We start from the raw sequence: 23,464 nt of genomic DNA on the forward strand, positions 1-23,464 counted from the left end.
ATGTTACAGGTCACTGTCAATGGAGGGAGAGCTTCAAACCGGTTTGCCAGCAACAGCAAAATAGAAGCGGTTCAGTGGTGCAGATTATCCGCTTTGCGTATTATGTCAATAAGGCAATGCTTGAGATGTCAGCATCCAGCCAGAAATAATCGTCCTGACACTAGGAATTACTGGAATCCATCCACAAATGGTACAGACGTGGTTAGGTAACATACATGTAACATGAGACTGCCTGGCAGGAAACTGGCTTCTGTTGTTTATTTATAGTGTGTCCAGAGAAACTGGCCTTTGTACACACATGCAAATTATCCCCCTTCACTTCTATCTTCACACTCTCCTTTGCCATCATGCCTACAAAGAGCCTGACAGTGGTGAGGGAGCAGGTGTGCTCAAACTCCCCGGCTCTCACACTGACGAGCGTGGTGCAGATCATCGATTGCTCAGTTTGCGGGTGGCTCAGAAAAAGACCTAAAGGAAACGTTTCGACCTTTCTGGCATTTGTAAGGGGGGTTTTGGGTGTGACCGAAACAATTCGCTGAAATTGACGTGCGTTCGTTAAGCGTTTCTGTCAAACCGAATCTGCGTTTTTCAACAAAGAACTTTCTGGCCAAGACATTTCACCCAGCGATAACGCTGTCCCATATTGTCTTATCGTTTCCTTGGGCTCCTCCGTCTGTCTCCGTCCGTCACCGCTTGTCTTACACTCAGGTTGTCACAGCTCTTTGGGGCAGGGACCGTATTTTTTTCTGTGTTTGGGCAGCACAATGCGGGTCCTGGTCTGTGACCAAAACTCCTGGGTGCTACCGTAATACACCTAATAAATAGCCATAATAATGTGCACAGTGGGATCCAGGGCCACGACTGGAGGACCTGGGTGCTACCATAATACAGGTAATAAATAATAAAAATAATAATAAACACAAAAATTCTCATGGAAAGTGTCTTCTTTTCTCGATTTCTCCCCACCCCACCCCCAGGAAAATTGAATACTGAAGATTTTTGGCTGAAATCTGAAAATATTTCAGTGTTAGGTAGATTTAGGCTGAAGGATTTGAGGCAAACCACACATTTTCTGCGGAACCCCTCTCCATTTCCCAACCAGCTCTCACCGAGAACGATGCAGCGACCATCGGGGTCAGCTGACCGCCTTACTTAGACAAATCACCTTTTGATTACTTAGACAAAGCTTCCCGGAGCACAGAAGTTGTTGTCGGCTCTAAAGAACTATTTGTTTTAGTGGGGGCAGCTCCCGAAGTTGGCATGATAAGCCCCATTGAGTGCCAGTCAAGCTAACCAAAGAATGCACCCACGTATTTATAGCTACAACTCCACTTAAATATAATTCCAGGTGTTCATTTGCTACACTGGATGATGTGGGTGTGGTACAGAGGCCGTGTGACCGAGTCAATAGAAAGTCCGAGTGGGAGTCTGGGTGATAGTCCTGGCTTTGAGCAGGCTGCCAGGACCCCTGGGTTTCTCCTTTGGCGTTGGGAAGGGAGTGGCCTTGTGGGTAGGGAATTGGACTCAGGACTCCTGGGTCCTGTTTTCAGCCCTGGGAGGGAAGTGGGATGAAGTGGTTAGAGTAGGGGGTAGCTGGGAATCAGGATTGCTGGGTTCTATAGCAAGGGGTGAGGGGTCTAATGGTCGGAGCAGAGGGGATGGGAGCCAGGACTCCTGAGTTCTATCCCAGATCTGGGAGGGGAGTGGGGTCTGGTGGGTTAATCCAGGAGGAAGGGGGTAGCTGAGAGTCAGGTCTCCTGGGTTCCATAGAGAGGGGATTATGGTCTAGTGGTTATAGCGCAGGGGAGGGGAAAGATGGTCAGCATTCTTCAAATCTACTCCCAGCTCGGCCACTGACTCACTGCTCCGCTGGGGAAAATCCACACTCTCGGCTAGACTCAGCCTTGCCAAGCCTTGCCACGCCCAGGCTCTCCATGCAGCGCACGGGGAGAGGGGGCCTGAGAGTGGGACCCACAGAAGCAACCTGCTGAGCGGTGGAAATGCGGAGAAGAGGGGTGTGGCCTAAAGGAGTTAGGCTCCTCCCTCTCCATGGGATTCACAGCCAGGGGCCCTCTCCTGGGTTGCATTACCCAGAGGGCACAGGATGAATCGCTACCACACACCCCAGTGCTTAGGCTCCTGGAGTGGGTCCGTGGGGCAGAGCAGAGAATCCGGGGCTAAATCTGTGGAGCTAGTTACCCCCAGAGCGAAGCTCTGGCCCCAGGGGATAGGTCCCGTGACTTCTGGGCATGGATGCGCTGCCTCCATGTAACCTGCGTCCCCAGTGCACTAGCTTCCCCTCAGTTCAACCCCCTCCTCAGCTCCCAGCGCTTAGTTGTGTCTAGAGGAAAACCAAATAGACGTTTATCAGACACAGCTTAAAAATAAAGATTCCAACAGAGGCAAGTCTAAGGATCAGACCCATACGCAGAAGACTGTAAAACCCCACCTACAGCCTAAACTGATTAACAGGTTCTCTTCCTGTCTAATAGGCTGTTTATCACCCAAAAGGGCAGTCCCTACACTGCTCATCCCGGCGAGCTAGCTGGGCTCCACGTCTTGTGAGCTGGCAGAGTGTCACCTCCACAATGCTCCGAAGTCTAGTCAATGATTTATACAAAGTGGAACCGCTTCACCAGGAGAAATGGAGAGAGATGACTAGTTTGGCTGATAAAAGTAACAGTGCTGATGTCATAATACTGGGATCGGCAGAATTTGATTTTTATTTTTTTATAATTTTCCTGGATAAGATTCATGTTTATTTTTAAGCATTTTCCCCCAATTTTTATTAATCAAAATTTTAACGTTATCAGGAGATTATGGGGGGTGGACTCAGATAATAATTATTTCATAACAATAGCTGCTGAGATTCAAAAAGTTAAAGCTTAATAACCCGTTAAAACAGGAATGGTCACTATTAACAACCCCTGTTGAAATATACAAAGTAAATAGCCATAAATCAAACCCGAATAGGCTCTCACAGTGCATTTCTCTTGCTTTGCCTGTCTGTGCATTTCAATGACCATGGATGGGAATATTTTTTCATTGGGTTGTGTGTGTGTACGGTGAAATCGATACTTACCAACATTTACTCATAAAAAACTAATCTTTTGAAGTGTAAGCATACCTAGACGTCTGTAAAGCATTTGACCTGGTACCGCATGGCATTTTGATTAAAAAACATTAGCATGATAGAAAATTAACATGGCACACGTTATTTGGATTAAAAAGTGGCTGACAGCTCTCAAAATGTAATAGTAAATGGGGAATCAACTTTGAGCAGGTGTTTTTCTAGCGAGGTTCCCCACCGGGATCGGTTCTTGGATCTACGCTATTTAACATTTTTTTAATCAATGAAGAAAGCATCAAATCCTCACTGTAAAGTTTGCAGATGACACACAGATCGGGGGAGTGGTAAATGAAGAGGATGGGCCACTGATACAGAGCAATCTGGATCACACGACAAGCTGGGCACAAGCAGACAATATGTGTTTGAATAGGGCTCAATGTCAATGTGTACAGCTGGGAACAAGGGTTTGGGAGTCATGGTGGATAATCAGTGGAACACGAGCTCCCACTTTGACGCTGTGGCCAAGAGAGCGAATGCGATCCTGGGATGTTGTGACAGAATGTAGCCTGCCTTCACGATCATAATAATCTGTCCACAAAGCGTTTGAGATCTCATAACCAGCTAGCCATTATTATCCTGGTAAAATGTCTGTGGCAACATTGCATGCAAAGGTGTAAGATTCCACTGGATGGTGCTGTTAACACATGTTCCAAACACAGCCCTGCCCAAGCAGGAGTTGGCAGACAGGTCTGCCGCAAACCAAAGGAGGTGTGCTTCACAGGTAAGCTGTCAACAAAGTCATCAAGCCGGAAGGGTAGACAAAGAAACAAGCAGGTGAGGAAAAAGTGCAGGAAATATCCTCTCCTGTAGAGCCTCTCTCTCCTTAATATCAGCCGGATGTGTTGTCCAAGGGAGGGACTGACCCTATCAAAGGGGGACAAACACCCCCAGGCACTCCCTCCTCTTTCACTCGCTCTGGTCATCCATTCACTGCATGAAAAGGGGAAGGGACGCAGCCACTACACAGCTGGAGGGGTCCTGGCCTAAGGAGTTTGGCCAGTAAGATTGTTGAGAACATGCGATGAGAAAAAACTTTGTTTGGAATTGAACATCATTTGTGAAGTTAGGCACCAGCTCTGTTTCATCTTTATTTTTCTTATAGTGCCTCATTATCTGTATTCATTTAAAATCTCTCTCTTGGCAGTTAATAAACTTGTTTTATTTTTGTAACTAATCCAGCATGTTTGAACTGAAGTGTTTGGGAAACTCCCATTTGAGATAACAAGGTGCGTGCACATCTTTTCTATTAATAAACAGAGGGACTTTATAGGAGCTTGTATTAGCCAGGAGAGAGCTGGGCAGTACAGGATGTACATTCCTGGGGGAAACTCTGGGACTGGGAGTGTGCTGGGGTCACCCTGCGCGGTAATTCAGGCTGGTAAAAGCCCAGGCGTGACTGACAGTTTGCAAGTGAACACAGCTGGGCGTGGCTTGCACGCTGGAGGCTGTGAGCTGGCCGGCCAGGAGGCTACAGCAGCAAAGCCGCGTAAAGGGCACACCAGGCTCGAGTGCAGGGCTGACCTAGTTACTCACTAGCCTAGACTACGTCACAGGTGCATAAAGAGGGGAATCACGAGCTCACCTCTGCATTTGGCACTGACGCGATCGCTGCTGGAATCCTATGTCCAGTGGGTGCACCAAGCAAGCTCTGTCAGGCTCAACAGAAAGAGCAGTTAAGCCCTTGTACGTAGAAAGATCCCTAAGCACCAAAGCCCATCCTGCCTGCACCCAGCCCCCCACATTCTCCCCACTTTGCATCCAGTCCAGCCCACCCTCTGTAGGGACAAGCTGGTGCTTTTAGGTCTGTCATATGATTGTTTGATGCCCACAAACGTGTGTTGCCAACTCTGCTAACTTTTTTGACCCTCGTTGCAAGAGCTTTCGCTAGAGGGATCCAGCTGAGCTCCAAGTGCAACCATTGGTATAAAATGCTGCCAGACGGTGCAGAGATTCCAGCTCCACCGTGAGCCCCACCGTTCCCATGAATGCTGTGTCCCTCCAGCCCCACAGCTGCCGGCCCCCAACTCCTCAGATAATGTTGCTCCCCAAATACTACATCTACCCATTCCCTCGCCTCCCATCCTTTGCATCAATTCACCCTCCCAGCCCCACATTTAAATTAATTCATTCTGTGTCCTCCCCATCCCCATGTGAGTTCTGCCCCCACCACCCACATCTGCCAAGGGGTCACCCAATGAAATTAATAGACAAAGAACAGACAGTACTTTCCCCATGCAACACACAGTTAACCTGTGGAACTCATTGCCATGGGATGCTGTGATGGGCAAAGGTATAACTGGGTTCAAATAAGAACTAGACAAGTCCATGGAGGATATGACCATTAATGGCTATTAGCCAAGAAGATGGTCAGGGATGCAAGCTCATGCACAGGGTGACCCTAAACCTTTGACAGCCTGACGCTGGGAGTGGATGTCAGGGGTGGCTCTCTCCAAAATTACCCTGTTCTGTGCACTTCCCCTGAAACTGTGGCTCTAGTCTGACCTCTTGTATAGCATTGGGCATAGAACTGGCTGAATTAATTCCTGTTTGAACAGGAGTAGATCTTTTAGGAAGAAGATGCTTCCCCACACTGAGCCCAGGGAGCCCCCGGGCCACTTCCCCCTGCTGCGCCCCGGGATCCCCCAAGCTGCTTCCCCTGGACCCCTCTCAAGTCTTGGGACCTGCATGGGGAAATGAAGGATGTTGCAGGGGAGGATGTTGCTCAGGGAGGATGTTGCAGGGGAGACACCAGCCCCCTGAGTCCCTTTCATGCATTAAACATCTCTGCTCAGGCTCTATGGGGAGCCTGGTTCTGGGGTTTCATGGGAAGCTGCTCTCGTTGTTTGCGTCCCGGTGGATGTGACTCCATTCTGCACGTTCCTGTGGATGTTACCTCTAGGCTGCTCCCTCCTGCCCAGCCACGGTGTTGCAGGGGACTTTGCCATTTCCTCGGCTGCGATGGTCAGTCCCAGCTGGTCCCTTCTCCGGGCTGCCTTGCTGGGTCTTCTGTGGCCAAGTCACACAACAGCCCAAGCCGCCTTCCGGGGTCCAGCTGTAAAGAAATACAAGGTCCTTTGCCCTGCCTGGGCTCAGTTCTGAATAAAAAGCTTCTTTCACCCCTCCTGGGGCTTGACTTAAGAGTTCAGCCCCTTCCCCTTGTCAGGGTATTGACGCCCCACCCCCAGCATTTCCCAAACCAAGTACCACCTAAACCAACCTTCTGCCCCTCCTGGGCTTCTACCTCCTTCCCTGGTCTTCACAGACCCTAGCTCGGGCCCTAGTCCTCTCCGCTCTAAGGCCCTGCCCCAGGGGCTGCACCTGTTCCTGAAGCTCTGCTTTCTAGCCACAGCCAACCCCAGCGACTGGCCCTTCTTCCAGGCCTTTCCCAGGGAGTGGGGTCTCCCCTCCAGCCCCGCGCTCTCTGTTCTTTACACAGCTGAGCTCTGTCTCCTCTGGTCGAGGCAATCGGTGAATCACCTCCCGGGTGCAGAGCATAACTACTTAGGTAAGTTATAAAAGGTCATAGAGGATAGGTCCATCCATGGCTATGAGCAGGGTGGTGAGGGACTCAACCCCATGCTCTGGGTGTCCCTAAACCTACGACTGCCAGAAGCTAGGAGTGGATGACAGGGGATGGATCACTGGATAACTTCCCTGTTCTGCACCTGGCATTGGCCACTGTCAGACACAGGACACTGGGCTAGATGGACCATTGGTTTGACTCAATGTGAAGGGGTTCTCGGGGTGCCACCTGAACTGTGGGACCGCTGAGCCCCCTGTCCCAGCAGCACTGGGATGCTGTGCCAAGCTACAGACCTCTGGCAGGTGTTGCACTTACACCGCCATCCCCAGAAACATCCAACTGAGTTACATGAATGATCTCCCAGCCACTCATGAACCAACAATAGGGAGGCTCCAGCCAATTCCCCCCAGCCCTGCACCCCAGAGCTGTGCTGTCCTGCGCAGGTCAGAAGCCTGGCCAGTGTCAGTTCATTACCCAGGTGAATATGGGGATCCCAGGGTGCTACTCAGAGGTACCGAGTGCCACACCCAGTATGGACATTCGTAAGTTCTCTCCCTTGCCGTACACCTCCCCTCCTGCCCTGCCCCTCTTTTGCATGGGAAAACGTCAATTCAGATGCATGTTTTCCTTTTGTCGGCAGGAAATGTCAAAATAAAAAATTTATTTTAGATATTCAATGAAAATTTCTGATTTTTTTGGTGTTCGGAAACTCGTAACAGTTTGGTTTTCTATTTCCCATATTTGGCTGTTCATTTTTTCTTATATTTTAATTTTCCCTTCCCTTCTCCCAGTGGAACGGGTAAAAAGAATATGAGGAAGGAGAGAGAACCCTACTCTTTTCTTAATGAGTTAGAACAAGGAAAAGTTGGGCAAAAGGAAGAGCTTGTCTACAAAAACTAGATAATGGGCTCTTCAATCTCGCAGACAAAGGTCTAACAAGATCCAATGGCTGGTAACTGAAGCTACGAGACAAATTCAGACTGGAAATAAGGAGCACAATTTTAACAGTGAGTAATTAACAATTGGAACAAATTACGAAGGGTCATGGTGGACTTCCCATCACTGGCAATTTTTAAATCAAGATGGGATGTTTTGTTAAAAGACCTGCCCTAGTTCAAACAGGAATTAATTCAGGGAAATCCCATGGTCTGTGTTATCCAGGAGGTCAGACTCGATGCTCACAATGGTTTCTTCTGGATTTATAATATACAAATACATACAAATTTACACTAGTTTAATGAAATCTGTTCAAACTAATCTAAATAAAGGAGGACACACCCTTGTGTGAACAGTATTATGCTGATGTAGAAGTGGCTTATTTTGGTTAGTTAAAATCAGCTGGGAATTGGTTTAAACTCAACTGAAAGACTCCCAGAGTCAGCTACTTTCAAACCAAGACACGGATGTTCACACTGAGGTCTGCACCAGTTTAACTGAAGACCAGCGTTCCTTTTTACCCCTGCCCTCCTCCTGAGGACGTGTTATGCGACAGCCGCTAATGACGAGATTACAGCAAGCCTCTGGTCTCATTCAGAGTACGCCTACACCTGGGGCTGCCCTGTGTCATCTGAGCTGGGGTCACGCGGCTCGGACTGGGGGCTATGTTGGTGTTGGGCTGGAGCCTGAGCTCCGGGGCCCTTGAGATTCAGCCCTAGCCTGAACATCTACACTGATAATTTATAACTGCGCAGCCCGAGGCAGGTGAGATGGGTCAGCCATTGGGCATTTTATTGCAGTGCAGGCGGTGCGGCATCCGCCAGGGTATACCTGGACTGCTGTGTCCCCTCAAGCCTCTAACCTGGAGTGCCTTTGACACGGCTTTGCTGTGAGAACAGCCATTTCTGCTCAGCGCACACACGGCCTCCAGCAGGTAAATTAGTCCCAGCTACACTGTCTGAGTGCTAAAGCCAGCCACTCGTGGCTTATCCTACAGGGCGACACCAGCAAGCTCCCAGTCCCAGATTTTCCCCCAGTAATCATAGAATCCTAGAATCTCAGGGTTGGAAGGGACCTCAGGAGGTCAACTAATCCAACCCCCTGCTCAGAGCAGGACCAACCCCAACTAAATCATCCCAGCCAGGGCTCCGTCAAGCCAGGCCTTAAAAACCTTTAAGTAATGTGCATCTTGTACTGCCCAGCATCTTCCTGGACAACACAAGCTCATAGAAAGTCTGTCATTTCAATAACAGGAAATGATACGCCCGCATCTTGTTATCCCAAGCGAAGGTCCCCAAACACTTCAAACACACGGGTGTAGATAAAACAGCACAATAAGTTTATTAACTACAGAAAGGAAGATTTTAAGGGACTACAAGTAATGGGGCATAAAAGTCAGAATTGGTTACAAAGAAATAAAAGGTAAAACACAGGCTAATACCTCACTTAATGAGCTAAGTGAATTTAAAGCAAAAAGGTCTCTCTCACCATGTGCATACAGCAGGCTGGCTGAGTTCCCTCAGGCAGGACCTCTCCCCCAGTTCAAGGATGTTTCCTTTGTCTTTCATACATTGTTGATGCCGTGAGTAGAGGTGAGGGGAGAGAGGTCACTTGGGGCCATTGCTGTGTCCCTTTATAGCCCTCTCTCTTGTCCAAGAGTCATTTCCAGCTGGGCTCTGGGAGCCCGGATATCTGAGTCCTTTCTCACATGTAGATTTCAATCGCTCTCTCCTTCCTTCCAAAGAAGGGCTGCTTAGCCAGGTGATAGTTTATTTGGTTTAGTTGACAACTGGTTGAGGCGTCAGTTTGTCTTTGTCTCTGAAGAACTGATTTCTGCCTCCTTTTCTAAACTTGAAATAAGTATTGTCATATAGTAGAATCTTATAATTTCACATACAGTGTTGCCACACATATTTCACCGGGACAATAATAATCAGCAGATTATGAGTTTTCAGATGATCCCTCACAAGGCAGACTTTGTACTAAATTTATCATAGGTTTGTAAAAATGGAGAACGTACGGATTCAGACTGTCACAGGCATACCCTAACAGTCCTGATTTCAATGATGAGAACATGAGCTGGCATTGAACCTGAGCTAGAAAACAGGACGTTAGCCTTCAGTGTCCTCTGAGCACCAAGCAAACATCTCAAGCCCTGGGCTCTGTTGTGTTCACAGCACACACAGAGAGAAGTTAGATAAAGAAAATCGGCGTAACTTTGTTTCTTCAATCTCAGAACACACAGGAACCCAGGAATCAGGCTGCCTTAAACAAGCAGGCACAGCACATCCAACCTTGCTTTAAACTGGCTGTCTGCAAACTGACTGTTCTCTCACACTTTAATACAGAGCCCCTTAGCTGCAAGCAGGACAGCGGTACCCCCCACCCGCTCTTAAAGTGATAGCTTACAATTCCAATGGAGTCCTTAATGCACCACAGGCTCTACAGATGATCACTCCCGATTATTGATCTGCCCATCCAGCTCCCAGATGCCAGTTCACCTCCACCATCAACCCCTATTTCTTGCCATGCACCCTCTGTCCACTTCGGCATTTCGTACACCACCACTCCAGGGGAACTGGCCTAGATTAGTAACATCCCCCATGTTCAGAATCCCACCCGTGTTTGGGACCACCTGCCACTCCCCTTGCTAATCAAGAGGAGAAGCCACAAAGAAGGGAATAGAAAACAGAGCACAGTGTAAGAAAGCAGAAACCCCCCTCCTGGTATGTTTGTGCTCTAGTAGCACTCAATTTGCATCCCTGCTTATACGGGATACTGGAGCTGATGGACCCAGCGGTCCTGTATGACTGACAGACGGGTCCTGTATGTATTCCTACGTTCCTGCTGCTTGAACAGAAAGCGTGAGTGCTGTAGTCAAAGAGTTCACACGCACTGCATGTGCCTCAAATCCAATACGTTTTCCATAGTGGTATCCGGTTTGAGATGCTGCCTTTTCTCCAGTGGATGGGGCCTTCGGCATCTGATCTCTTTGCCTGGGCAGTACCCAACTTTTGATGGGGTTACATTTAGTTTTTCTCTTCTACCTCGAAAGCTTTGGTCAGGACCCTTTCGGCATCTTCAGCAACATCGTTTAGACAGCGCTGCAGGGTGGCGTATGTTACACGGGTACCCAAAGGCAATATCTTAAGCAAGAAGCTCGCAGTTAACGTCATGTAATGATCTTCAGCCTTGCCCAGAAGATGTACAATAAAATTGTGTGACATTTCTTCTTCTAGTGGAGACTTTATCACTGCCTTCAAGTCTGCGAAGGGCTTCCCAACCATCTTGGAAAGCTTAACCAGGGAGTCATCATCCAAACCAAAGTTCTTGCGGTAACTTGCCATGCAGTGCCTCAATAGACAAACATCACAAGCAAAAGAAAGACCTGGAACAGGAAGTGCAGAAATGATGCAGGATACCAGGGCGTGTTTCCAGATCTGATCCTGCAGGGCTTTCTTTTTCCTTTCCAGGATGGGTCTGGAAATACTGGTCAGGGAAAGAAGGAAAACGTGACTCTTGTGAGAGTCAAGCTCATCTGCCAGAGTTTCCTGCAGTTGGGGAGAATCGTACTTGCCAAACTCCCATCTGGAGACAAGGAAAACCCGCGGGGAGCTCATCCCTGCTCCCTGCAACCTCGTCATGCAATCGTCTCTGATTTTCTGCAGGGTGGTCTCCTCACTGAAGTTTTTCTTTCTTTTTTCATTTTGCAAGTCTATGTCAACCTTGGAGCGCACAAAGTAAAATTTCTTCCCCATCCTTTGGATCTCCTGGGCCAGGTAAAGGTGGGTGGATTTGAACCGCTCAGAAGCAATGATAATGAAAAAATCATAGTAGGCAAAATTGACCTGCCGGAGGTAGCTGTCAGGCCGGAAACTCGGTGTCCCGATTCCCGGAAGGTCCCATATGGTAACATTTGGGTGTTTGGGATGAGGATAAGGAGTTTGCTCCATTGTCGTTTCTGTCACGCCAACCTTGGCTGCATATTCGTCATCATCATCCAGAACCAGCATGGCGTTGATGAAGGATGATTTCCCACATCCCGACTCCCCTGTGATGGCGATGTTGAGCTTCATGTTTTTCAACTGCTCTAGGGATTCTTGCACTTTAGAAACCATTTCTGAAAGATTCCCTCTTTCAGCAGCAGCCTTTAGCTCTTTGAGATCCTCTTTGGGCATAGTGGAGAGATTAAAATCGGTATCCTGAAATCTACCATCCAAAGCACCTCTTGGTAATGCCATCTTTCTGGGGGAAAAAAGAGAAGGATGCCAGTCAGTGTAGATAGAAAAGGGGAAGGCAAGCTGGGGAAGACAGAAATTGGCATTAAAAAGAACTTCATGAGTCCAGATTTGTTCCTGCCTCTTCATAAGGCTATTATAATGTCAATAGAGAGAAAATGTATCAAGAGTAATGTTTGATTATCAGTGTCACACTGTCTGAAGTGACTCACCACTGAGAGTGTCAATCTCAGGTCAGACTGTCAGAAAACAGGGCAGACTCACCCAAACTGGTCCTCTATTCTATAATTAGATTTCACCAAGCCCGTAATAAATGTGAACTCCTGGATCACTATATCAGTCATACCATGGAGTCACAGACAGTCCCCTGAGACTCCCTGAGACTCTCCAGCCAATATTACCACCCAGTCAAACTGGACTTTATGATAATGGTCCTTTATACCAAATATCACATCACATTAGGTTACTCCCAACCTCAAAGGGTCAGTCACTTACCCCACATCAATGGATACTCTCGATCTCACACCAAAGACAACGCTGGCAGCCTATTTCTCTAGTAAACTAAAAGTTTATTAGCTAAGAAAAGAAATGAACATTATTGAGAGGTTAAAGCAGGTTAATTACATGAACAGGTGAGTCTAAGATTGTAAATCCAAAATGACAGCAGAGATGTAGTAATCTGCTAGTTTTGCATAAGTCTCTCAGGGTACCCAAAATAATTTTGGGGATCTCTGTCTTGCATCTGGAGTGCTCCCTTGTGAGTGTCCAAACAGTTCAGAGATACAGGATCATTTCCTCAAACCAATATTTATAGATCCTGCTCACAGAAGAAAATCTGAACAATGTCTTCACCCACATGAGTTTTGATGAGTAGCAGCTGCAGCCTGAGTTGTGAACTTCCATTGTTGAACACAATGACCCTTGCTCTGAAGTTAACATTCTACTTCCTTTGCATACACAAGTAATTCAGTTACAGTGATATACATAATACAATTGCCTGCCATTACATTATAATAGGGATAGATAGATGACTCCAGCGCCTCCTGAGCTTCCAAAGCAGCTACCTTAGGGCTTCCATCTTTGAAGAGATGCATGAATTTTTCATATACTTGTATAGCTGCATTGAACAATGCCTTTGGGTCTAACTCTATATTCTCGTCCTTCATGAGTGCAGAGAGAGACTCCATAGACTCCATGAGAGATTTGAAAGATGTCATCTGGCCCAGAGGATGAAGAGGAAAAAGGGAAATTTCATTCAGCGTTTGCTAGTTGGCTGAAACTCAGAATTTCCATTCGGCAGGAAATTCTGACATTTCAAAATTTCTATTTGTCCCAAATCAGAACAAAAAGTTCAAATTTTTGAAATTTCCCATATAACAAAAATTTCAAAACAATTAGTTGTGAAAATATCCACAGGGCTTTCTTGAAACGACCTTATTTTGATAAAGTTGCTGGAACCAAATCAGCTGCGGGAGGAAACTCCCCAGGACTTTGCTTCAGGGGCTGAAACGAAGAGAAGGGACTGGCTTTTCTCTAATGATTAAAGAGTTTTCAGTTTTAGTGAGCACGGGTCAGGGCTGAGCAAGGAAAGGTTTCTTGTAGCCTGGGGTGGAACAGGATTCGGTCCCTCCCATTCTGGGAAAAGATCCTAGACTAACCCCGTTCTCTCCCCACAGCTGCGGAGCAAATCATTCCATCCTCAGCCATTGCAGGCCCTCTTCTCTTCTCCCCAGGGCAGCCTAGTAACTCCTTCCTCAGCCCACTGTCAAGTAGAGCACATACCTGAAAACCCGAACTCCCTGCCCCCAACCCCTGCCTGGTGCATAAAGAGAAACATGGGAAATTGTTCCCTTCCAAGCTGTCTCCCCCTTTGGGAGATATGCTGAGATCAGGCACTGGGCTGATTCTGCACCATGTTGTGTTGTCATTTACACCAGTGCAAAATGGGTCGAGAATGATGCTAGTCTGGGTCAAAGTGTTGTACTTATGCTTTTCATGGGAGTGACTGAGTTTGCAAGGTGCAGGCAATGGAGAATCTTTCATCGCTCAGACAGCCCTGTCTGATTCACAGGGAGCTCCGTGAAAGTCTCAGGAACTGATTGGGATCCTGTGTTCCTGGAAACCGAAAGCAATAGTCTGAGCAGCCCCTTCCCCAGAAAGGGGAGGAATCTGGGAAGCGGGGCTGGCTCTGAGGCACTAAACTGCCAAGAAAATTCCTCCAGCCCTTAACTCTTGCAAGGAAACACAGGCGAGGTCCTGACATGTGGAGCTGTTTAGCAGGCAGCCATCCGACAGCCGCTCGAAAGCTCGTCTCTCTCCCCAACAGAAGTTGGCCAGCAATAAATATATTCGCTCAGCCACCTCAGCTCTCTCATAAAGGTTATGTAAGCAGAGGATGGTCCTGCAGTCGTGGGGAACTTTCCTGGCTTCTGCTTTCCCGGCTCTGGCGCCGCAGCTCTCAGCTGCAGCTTGGGCCTGGCTCCCCATCCACATGGCTGGCCTGCGCTGCCCCAGCTCCCCAATGCCAGATCTTCTGGCTCAGGGCTGCTGCTCTGCCCCCAGCTCAGCCCGGGCCACTGCCGTCTCCTTAGCTCTGCCCTGCCCTGGCTCAGCCAGCCCCAGCTCACACAGAGCACTGGACCGTGGGCTCCTGACTCCCTCATTGGCCTGGGGCACTATCTAGCGCACTGACCTGGGGCGTTGCCCTCTCCCCATCGGCCCCAGGGACTGTCAGTCTCAGGATCCTGACTCCTCTTCAGCCTTTCCCCATTATTTTGGTATCAGGAAAGGGCTGACCAAAAAAATCACCCCAGGAAGTTTCAGTGAGGGGCCAACAGTCTCCTGGCATTTAGCATCATTTTCTTACTTTTTTCACCTTGTCCCATGTAAAAAAATGTAAAAAAAAAAAAAGGTCAGAGACAGTGGGAAAAGCCCCCTTTCCTTCAATTTTATCCCTCTGCTGGCCACACCCGTGTGTGGGATCGCTCAGACAATTCAACAAAAGGGTTCCCCAGAAAAGCCTCCCCATAAAATCAGACAATGGGCCACAACCCCTCCCTCACCGCCCCTTGCTCCCCGAGGCAGGGGAAGCACAAACAGAAGCCCCCATGTGTGGGGGTGGCTGGTCCCCAGGGGAATTTGGGAGGGGGGCAGGGGACGGGCTGACACTGCCTGTGCGTAAAGCTAGAGGAAACCAATCTGGGGACGTACCTTACTCAGCCTGTGCTGATGCACCGTCCTTCCTGGTGCTGGAGTGACCGGTGGGTTGGGGGAACCAACCTTTGCGGCTGGAACAAAATCAGCTGTTAGGTGAAAACTCTCCTGGACTTTGCTTCAGGGGCTGAAACGAAGAGAAGGGATGGACTTTTCTCTAATGGTTAAAGAGTTTCCTGGTTTATGGAGGCAGAGGTCTGGGCTGAGCAGGGAGATGTTTCCTGTAGCCAGGGGTGGGACAGGATTCAATCCCTCCCCTACTGGGAAAAGATCCTAAATTAACCAAGCTCATTTTTTCTGTTATTTTCCCCGTTCTCTCTCCACAGCTGCAGAGCGAATCATTCCATCTGCAGCTATTGCAGGTCCTCTTCTCTTCTCCCCAGGGTAGCCTGGTAACCGCTTCCTCAGCCCACTGTCAAGTACAGCACATACCTGAAACCCTGAACTCTCCGTCCTCAACCCCTGCCTGATGCACAAAGAGAAACATGGGAAATTGTTCCCCTTCCAAACTGTCTCAGCATCTGGGAGATATGCTGAGATCAGGCACTGGGGTGATTCTGCACCATGTTGTGCTGTCATTTACACCGGTGCAAAATGGGTCCAGAATGCTGCTATTCTGGATCAATAGCTCAGTACACCCACTTTGCACTGGTGTGAATGAGTCTGCAAGGTGCAGGCGATGGAGAATCTCTCGTCGCTCAAACAGACTCGTGAGAGTCTCAGGAGCTGGTTTCGATCCTGTGTTCCTGGAGACCAAAAGCAACAGGCTGAGCTGCCCTTTCCCCAGAGATGGGAGGAAGCCAGGAGGCGGAGTTGCCAATTGCAAACAAAATTCCTACAGCTCTTAGTTCTTGCAGGGAAACACAGGCACGGGCCTGGCATATGGAGCTGTTTAGCCGGCATCCATCCAACAACAGCTTGAAAGCTGGTCACTTTCCCCAGCATAAGTTGATCCAATAAGACATATTAGCTCACCCACCTCGTCTCTCTCATAAACGTTAGCATCATTTTCTTACATTTCCCCAGGTGAGAAAAATCCAAGAGAACGTAGGGAAACCCCCTTTCCCTCGATGTTGTACCTCTGCCGGCCATGCCCGTGTGTTGGATCGCGCAGACAAGACCCTAAAGGGGTCTCCAGAAGAGCCTACCCAGAAAATCAGACAATATTCAAATTTAGCAATTTTGATTGAATATTTGATGTGGTTTTTGTTATCTGCAGTTGTTATTTGGGGGTCACAGCTGTCTGTTTGATGCAATGAGAGAAAAGGGAGGGGCTGTTTCAGAGTGGGGGTTCCCTGCTGGAGTGGTGGGATGGAGCTGTTAACAGCTTCCACAGTACAGATCCATGCCCCGGACAGCATGTGCTGATGTGTTAGCCGGGCATTGGGCAGGGCCGGAGTTGTGGAGGAAGGTTAGATCTCAGGCCATGCCCCTGAAGCAACGTGTAAAAAATAAAGAAATCAGATCCCCAAATTCATCACAGGAGTGCAGGGGGTGAGGGGTTGCCCGGGGTCAGGGAGGTTATAGGGCAGAAGCATAGGGGAGCAGGGATGGCTTGAAGCAAAGGGGGATCATGAAGGGAGGACCAATTGTCCCCGGGGGTGGGGTCCAGGAGCACAGTTAAAGAGTTGGGGAAAAATGTTTACAAGGTCTGCAAACGTGTGGATGGGGGAAGGGAAGACCTTTCCGCATTTCAGTAAAAAAACAACAACTTTTCAACTGGAAAATGTGAAAAATTCTTAAAGTTGTTTAGAAAAACATAGGGGGAGGGCTGTCACATTATCCCAGGTGGAATATGTTAAATAAGGGAGGGAGAGGGGGTTCCCCACATCATCTCCAATATTTACCTCCCCCCCATGCCCAAGTGGTGGATTGCTCAGATAACTCAGCAAAAGGGCCTGCCAGAAAAGCCTGCCCCTAAACATTAGAGAGCGAGCAGCTCCCCTCCCTGGATTTTTTTGTAGCTGCAGACAAGGGAACTGCAAACAACAGCACTGTTGTGGGGAGGACCAGTGCTGTTGTTGGTGCGGGGTGGCTAGTCCCCCAACTAATGCATATTTACAAGCATATTTTCATAAAGCATATGGAGTGCAACGTCACACCAATGCCAGGTACTTCAGAGAGAACGAATAGAACAGGTCATCATGGAGTGATCCATCCCATGTCAAACAGTCCCAGCCTCAGGTACTCGCAGATTTAGGGACACCCAGAGCAGGAGGTTGCATCCCTGACCCTCTTGGCTAATAGTCATTGATGAACTTATCCTCCAGGAGCTCACTGAATTCTTTTGTGATCCCAGTTATACTTTAGGCCTTCACCACATCCCCTGGCAAGAAGTTCCACAAGTTGACTGTGCGTTGTGAGAAGTAGTACAGAACAGCTAATCGTCAAGTGATCCATCCCCTGTCACCCATTCCCGGCTTCTGGCAAACAGAGGCTAGGGACACCATCCCTGCCCATCCTGGCTAATAGCCATTGATGGACCTAGCCTCCAGGAACTTATCTAGTTCTTTGTTGAACCCTGTTATAGTCCTGGCCTTCACAACATCCTCTGGCAAGGAGTTCCACAGGTTGACTGTGTGTTGTGTGAAGAAATACTTCCTTTTGTTTGTTTTAAACCTTCTGCCTATTAATTTCATTGGGTGACCCCTGGTTCTTGTGTTATGAGAAAGAGTAAATAACACTTCCCTATTCACTTTCTCCACACCAGTCATGATTATATAAACCTCTGTCACTTCCCCCCACCCCCCAGTCATCTCTTTTCTATGCTGAACAGTCCCAGTCTTATTAATCTCTTCCCATATCAGAGAATCCTAGAATATCAGGGTTGGAAGGGACCTCAGGAGGTATCTAATCCCACCCCCTGCTCAAAGCAGAACCAATCCCCAATTTTTGCCCCAGAACCCTAAATGGCCCCCTCAAGGATTGAACTCACAACCCTGGGTTTAACAGGCCAATGCTCAAACCACTGAGCTATCCCTCCCCCCATATGGGAGCTGGTCCATCCCTTTAATAATTTTTGTTGCCCTTCTCTGTACTTTTCCAATTCTGGGGCAACCAGAACTGCAGGCAGGGTTCAAGGTGTGGGTGTCCCATGGATTTATAGAGAGGCATTATGATATTTTATGTCCTATTTTCTCTCCCTTTCCTAATGGTTCCTACCAGTGCTGTTACATTCAGGCCCATTTCCCTTGCTCTGGAAGCACAGATGTCCTGGGATTTACTTGTGCCAGAGAAGAGTAAAGGGGCCTTAGTTTAACTGAGATGAGTCTGGAGAGTCTGCGATGAAGCCAGTTAGTGTGGGGTTGTTTTTAAAGGCAATTGCAGCTTGTGGGAGCCTGGTGACAGGCAAATGAAGTGGAATCAGCTAGATATGGGAGCCTCATGTGCGGCTTGTTACGGAGGTTAAGGGAAAGGGGAGTAATATGAGTGGCACATAATTTAACCTCCTTACCTATAACACGTGCAGCATCCAGCACAACAGGACCTTTGTCCCAAGTGGTGCTTCTGCAATATACATGCTGGTCAGTGATAGCAGCTCCCCAGCAGCCGAACTGGTAGGAAAGCCTGGGGCATGGAGTCAGGAGGGATGGACCTGGTCACTGGTTTTTCAGTGAGGTGAAAGCTGCTTTCCCCGGTCTGTGATCAAAGTGCAGCGGGAGGCAGAGCAGGGGCTCTACCTATACACTACGGGCAACGTTTCCAAACCCTGGGCAGGGGCAATGAGCCGTATCAGAGCAAGCCAGGCCCCCTGCTACAGCTCAGGGCAAAACTAGCTTCCTGCTTCACCGCTAATTTGTCTAAGTCCTCTAAAACCCACCTGCGGACCTGGATTGGCTTGAAATGTGCTGGGCAGCATCAGGCCTCGGGATGGGGTGAGCAGTTCAAAGTGAGGGTACTTGGAAGAAGTGGATTCTGCGATATAGCCCCCTAAATACAAATTGTATGATGTGACAATCTTAGGGTTCTTACATACGTGTGTGTGTGTGTGTGTGTGTGTGTGTGTGTGTGTGTGTGTGTGTGTGTACACCCGTCTGAGGCTCAGAGTATGGCTCTGATCTGCTCCAAACTGATCTGACCCCCTCAGGGCTTTCCAACACCCTCTGCTCCTTTGGGGAAGCAATATTTTTAAAATGTATTCAAGGTCGAAGTTGAATCTACTATGTAGCTTGAGCCAAGGAGACAAGCCAGAGCACTTCACCTGCACTGCGTGACTGGGGCTCTGCTGCAAGACAGAGTGTTTTTGTAATGCCATCAGACCATAGTCGCCAGGTTTTAAGTGGTCATGAGAGATAGCAGACAAAATGAAGTAGGTTACTGTCATAAATATAAAGGGAGGGATAAACACCTTTAAAATCCCTCCTGGCCAGAGGAAAAACCCTTTCACCTGTAAAGCGTTAAGAAGCTAGGATAACCTCGCTAGCACCTGACCACAATGACCAATGAGGAGACAAGATACTTTCAAAGCTGGAGGAGGGAGAAACAAAGGCTCTGTGTCTGTCTGTGTGATGCTTTTGCCGGGGACAGCACAGGAATGGAGTCTTAGAACTTAGTAAGTAATCCAGCTAGAGATGCGTTAGATTCTGTTTGTTTAAATGGCTGAGAAAATAAGCTGTGCTGAATGGAATGTAGATTCCTGTTTTTGTGTCTTTTTGTAACTTAAGATTTTTCCTAGAGGGATTCTCTATGTTTTGAATCTAATTACCCTGTAAGGTATTTACCATCCTGATTTTACAGAGGTGATTCTTTTACTTTTTCTTCTATTAAAATTCTTCTTTTAAGAATCTGATTGTTTTTTCATTATTCTTAAGGTCCAAGGGTTTGGGTCTGTGTTCACTTATGCAAATTGGTGAGGATTTTTATCAAACGTTCCCCAGGAAAGGAAAGGTTTGGGAGCATTTTGGGGGGAAAGACGTTTCCAAACAGGCTCTTTCCCAGTTATATACCTGTTAGACGTTTGGTGGTGGCAGCGATAAAGTACAAGGGCAAAAGGTAAAATAGTTTGTACCTTGGGGAAGTTTTAACCTAAGCTGGTGAAAGTAAGCTTAGGAGGTTTTCCTGCAGGTCCCCACATCTGTACCCTAGAGTTCAGAGGGGGGAAGGAACCTTGACAGCACCACTGAACAAGACCGAGCAGCTGATGCTAGCAGACTCCTCGCTGCCTGGGGGCTCCTGGCAATAGCCTGGGTTGCAGGTGCCTAACGCTGCTGCTGCTCTGATAGACTAACTGGGGGCCCACGGTGACTTCCTGTGGCCACGGAACCGTGTACTGGGAAGCCAGGTCCTGCCCCGGGCAGCTTGCTTTACAATGGCTGTGGTGCACATCAGTGACACTGCTCCTGCAACCTGCCAGGGCTCCTTCTGGGTATTTTGGTGCACAGCTACAGGAATCCTAAGGCCAGCCGCGCCGACAGGGAGCCAGGGCCGAGCTGCAGGGGGAGCTGCGGGGCCAGAGCTGGGACAGCGGGTACCAGCCCTGCCACATGTAACCCTGGAACCAAGCACCATGAGTGGCTGGGGAGAGCCAGGGGGCTCTGGGCACAGGTCCAGAGCAGGGAGATGTCACCAGACATGAGACCTTGCAGACTGGATTCAGAGGGGGGACATGAGCCCGATGGGGGGTGCTGATGCTGGGGAGAAGGATCCTGACCCCTGGAAACCGTGGTGTCACCACAGCGCAGCCAGGGCCTGGGAGGGACGCCTGAGATGTGGGAGGAACAGCCCATATATCCCAGAGATGGCTGGTGTCCCCATGCCCACAAGGTGGGGTCCCTGTTCCTTTAACCTTTTCCATTTTTCCCTTATATTTCTTACAGCTGCTGTTTAATAAATTGTATTTGGGTTGAATTTAATGCACGGATCATGGGGTCAGGGAGAGAGAACCCTGGGGTGGGGACACTCTAACCTCTGTCCTGAGTGACCACGATGAGACTGGGGGTTCAGGCCACAGGGATCCTGGGCCCAGCCTTAACGGGGTTACAATGACTCTGCCATGTGGGAGGGAGGAAGGGGAGCCCTCGAGGGCAGGCAGGCCTCCAGGTACAGGAGCGAGGACTCAGATCCTTTCACTATCTGATACCACCAGGACAATGCAGAAGCCAGGAAAGTTCCCCACAACAGTGGGATCATCCATCCTCCCCATTCCCATTCCCCACTTACATAAAGTTTGAGAGAGACAAGGTGTGTGAGCTAATATCTTAGTGGACAAACTTCTATTGGGGAAAGAGACAACCTTAAGAACTGCTCTCACATGAATGCCAGCTAAACAGCTCCACATGCCAGGCCCTCACCTGTACTTCCTTGCAAGAGTTAAGGGCTGTAGGAATTTTGTTTGTTTGGTGGCTCAGAGCCAGCCACGCTTCCTGGCTTCCTCCCATTTCTGGGAAAGGGGATGCTCAGACTGTTGCTTTCAGTTTCCAGGAGCACACGATCCAAATCAGTTCCTGAAACTTTCATGAAGCTCCCTGTAAATCAGACAGGGCTGTTTGAGTGATGAAAGATTCTCCATTGCATGCACCTTGCAAACTCATTCACACCAATGCAAAGCAGTTGAGTAGTATATACTTCGATAGTATTCATCACCATGTATTTTTGACAGGATTCAATGCCCCCTTTAGGGCTTATGTCCCGCCCTCCGTTCCAGTTTCCACTGCTGTCAAGGTTTGGCATCGTCTGCCATTTTGAAAAAAAAAATTGATTATATTGTATGTTTGAATAGGGGGAATGTTGCGTGCTTGTGCTTTGATACGTTTGGTTGATTGTTTAGAGAAAAAGGTTGAAAGAATAGAGTGAGAGAACTTAAACGAAAAATAAAGATTTTTGTTTTTAAAGGGTTAGTTTGAAAGAATAGAGGAAAGTTACTAAAGAAAAGAGATAATCAGGACGGCCCATTTCAAACAGTTGACAAGAAGGTGTGAGTAACAGTAGGAGAAAAATTAGCATGGGGAAATAGTTTTTACTTTGTGTAATGACCCATCCACTCCCAGTCTTTATTCAAGCCTAATTTAATGGTTCACCAGCAACCACACACCACACAACAAGAAACACTAACCCAGGAACCTATCCTTGCAACAAAGCCCGTTGCCAACTCTGTCCACATATCTATTCAAGGGACACTATCATAGGACCTAATCACATTAGCCACACCATCAGAGGCTCGTTCACCTGCACATCTACCAATGTGATATATGCCATCATGTGTCAGCAATGCCCCTCTGCCATGTACATTGGCCAAACCGGACTGGCTCTATTCAAAAGAATAAATGGACACAAATCAGATATCAAAATTAATAACATTCAAGAACCAGTTGGAGAACACTTCAACCTCCCTGGTCACTTAATGACAGACCTAAAAGTTGCAATTCTTCAACAAAAAAAACTCTTCAAAAACAGACTCCAATGAGAAACTGCAGAACTGGAATTAATTTGCAAACTGGACACCATTAAATTAGGCTTGAATAAAGACTGGGAGTGGATGGGTCATTACACAAAGTAAAAACTATTTCCCCATGCTAATTTTCACCCTTCTGTTACTCACACCTGCTTGTCAACTGTTTGAAATGGACCATCCTGATTATCACTACAAAAGTTCTTTTTCTCCTGCTGATAAAAGCCCACCTTAATAGATTGGTCTTATTGGAGTTGGTATGGTAACACCCATTTTTTCATGTTCTCTGTGTAGATATATCTTCCTACTGTATTTTCCACTGCATGCATCCGATGAAGTGGGTTTTAGCCCACCAACGCTTATGCCCAAATAAATTTGTTAGTCTCCAAGGTGCCACAAGTACTCCTACTTCTTTTTGCTGATACAGACTAACACGGCTACCACTCTGATCCCTCATAAGGGACGGTATTATTAATATAAGAATTTAGAGATGTGTCCTGTAAGCTGGGTTGAGAGCCCAGTGTAGCTGTGTACAGCAGCTCACCACATAAGCTCTCTAGTTTGTTTTATCAAAAATTGTATTCCTTTCTCATTCACTGGTTTGTTGTTTAATGAACCCCAAGGTCATTACTTGGTGTCAGACATACCGAACGAGAAGGAGACTGCAGTCATGAAGTTAACTCCTGTGTTTGAAACTGAAAGTAGAGGCAAGTGGAGCATGTTAGCAGCAAACAAAGAACAAAGACTTATGTACAGTATGTATTTATGAGCACAAGAGTAGCTTGACTCATTAAAAAGGGGGGGGGGAGCTCAAAATAGATCTATTGCAACATCCATCCAGTCTGCAATTGTTAGGCAAGGCTGCAGAGAACTGGAAAAAATTCTGACACAGATTTGAATTGTATTTAGCAGCCACAGGGGCAGAGAGGAGAAAATTTCTAAAGTGAAATCATCAATATTTTTGCATGTTGTTGGGGGTGGGGGGAGCATCATTGGATATTTATAGCAAATTTAAGTTTGAAAAGGTGAAAGCGTGA

At 47.9% G+C, this 23,464-nt stretch overlaps 1 protein-coding gene across 5 annotated transcripts; it reads right to left on the reverse strand.

The window, feature by feature from the left end:
- Positions 1-8,913: 8,913 nt before the first annotated feature.
- On the reverse strand, positions 8,914-16,143 carry LOC102934091 (interferon-inducible GTPase 5). 5 transcript variants are annotated; one of them, XM_043535206.1, is made up of 3 exons: positions 15,473-16,142; positions 15,038-15,114; positions 8,914-11,834 (listed from the first exon to the last, which is right to left on the reverse strand). In XM_043535206.1, the coding sequence occupies exon 3, from the start codon at positions 11,828-11,830 to the stop codon at positions 10,619-10,621; it is 1,212 nt and encodes a 403-aa protein (XP_043391141.1). In that variant the 5' UTR covers positions 11,831-11,834; positions 15,038-15,114; positions 15,473-16,142; the 3' UTR covers positions 8,914-10,618. The 5 variants fall into 5 exon arrangements, with proteins under 5 accessions (XP_043391141.1, XP_043391140.1, XP_043391139.1 ...); XM_043535205.1 differs by having other exon boundaries at positions 12,323-15,114; XM_043535204.1 differs by adding an exon at positions 12,323-13,044 and having other exon boundaries at positions 15,038-16,142.
- Between the last annotated feature and the right edge of the window lie 7,321 nt (positions 16,144-23,464).

This window comes from Chelonia mydas, chromosome 24 (assembly GCF_015237465.2).
Source record: "Chelonia mydas isolate rCheMyd1 chromosome 24, rCheMyd1.pri.v2, whole genome shotgun sequence".
In the NCBI taxonomy this organism is placed as follows: domain Eukaryota; kingdom Metazoa; phylum Chordata; order Testudines; family Cheloniidae; genus Chelonia; species Chelonia mydas.

What these genes read in the sequence shown, in the direction of transcription:
- LOC102934091 (XM_037883278.2), bottom strand. Translation starts at nt 11,830, where the DNA reads ATGGCATTACCAAGAGGTGCTTTGGATGGTAGATTTCAGGATACCGAT.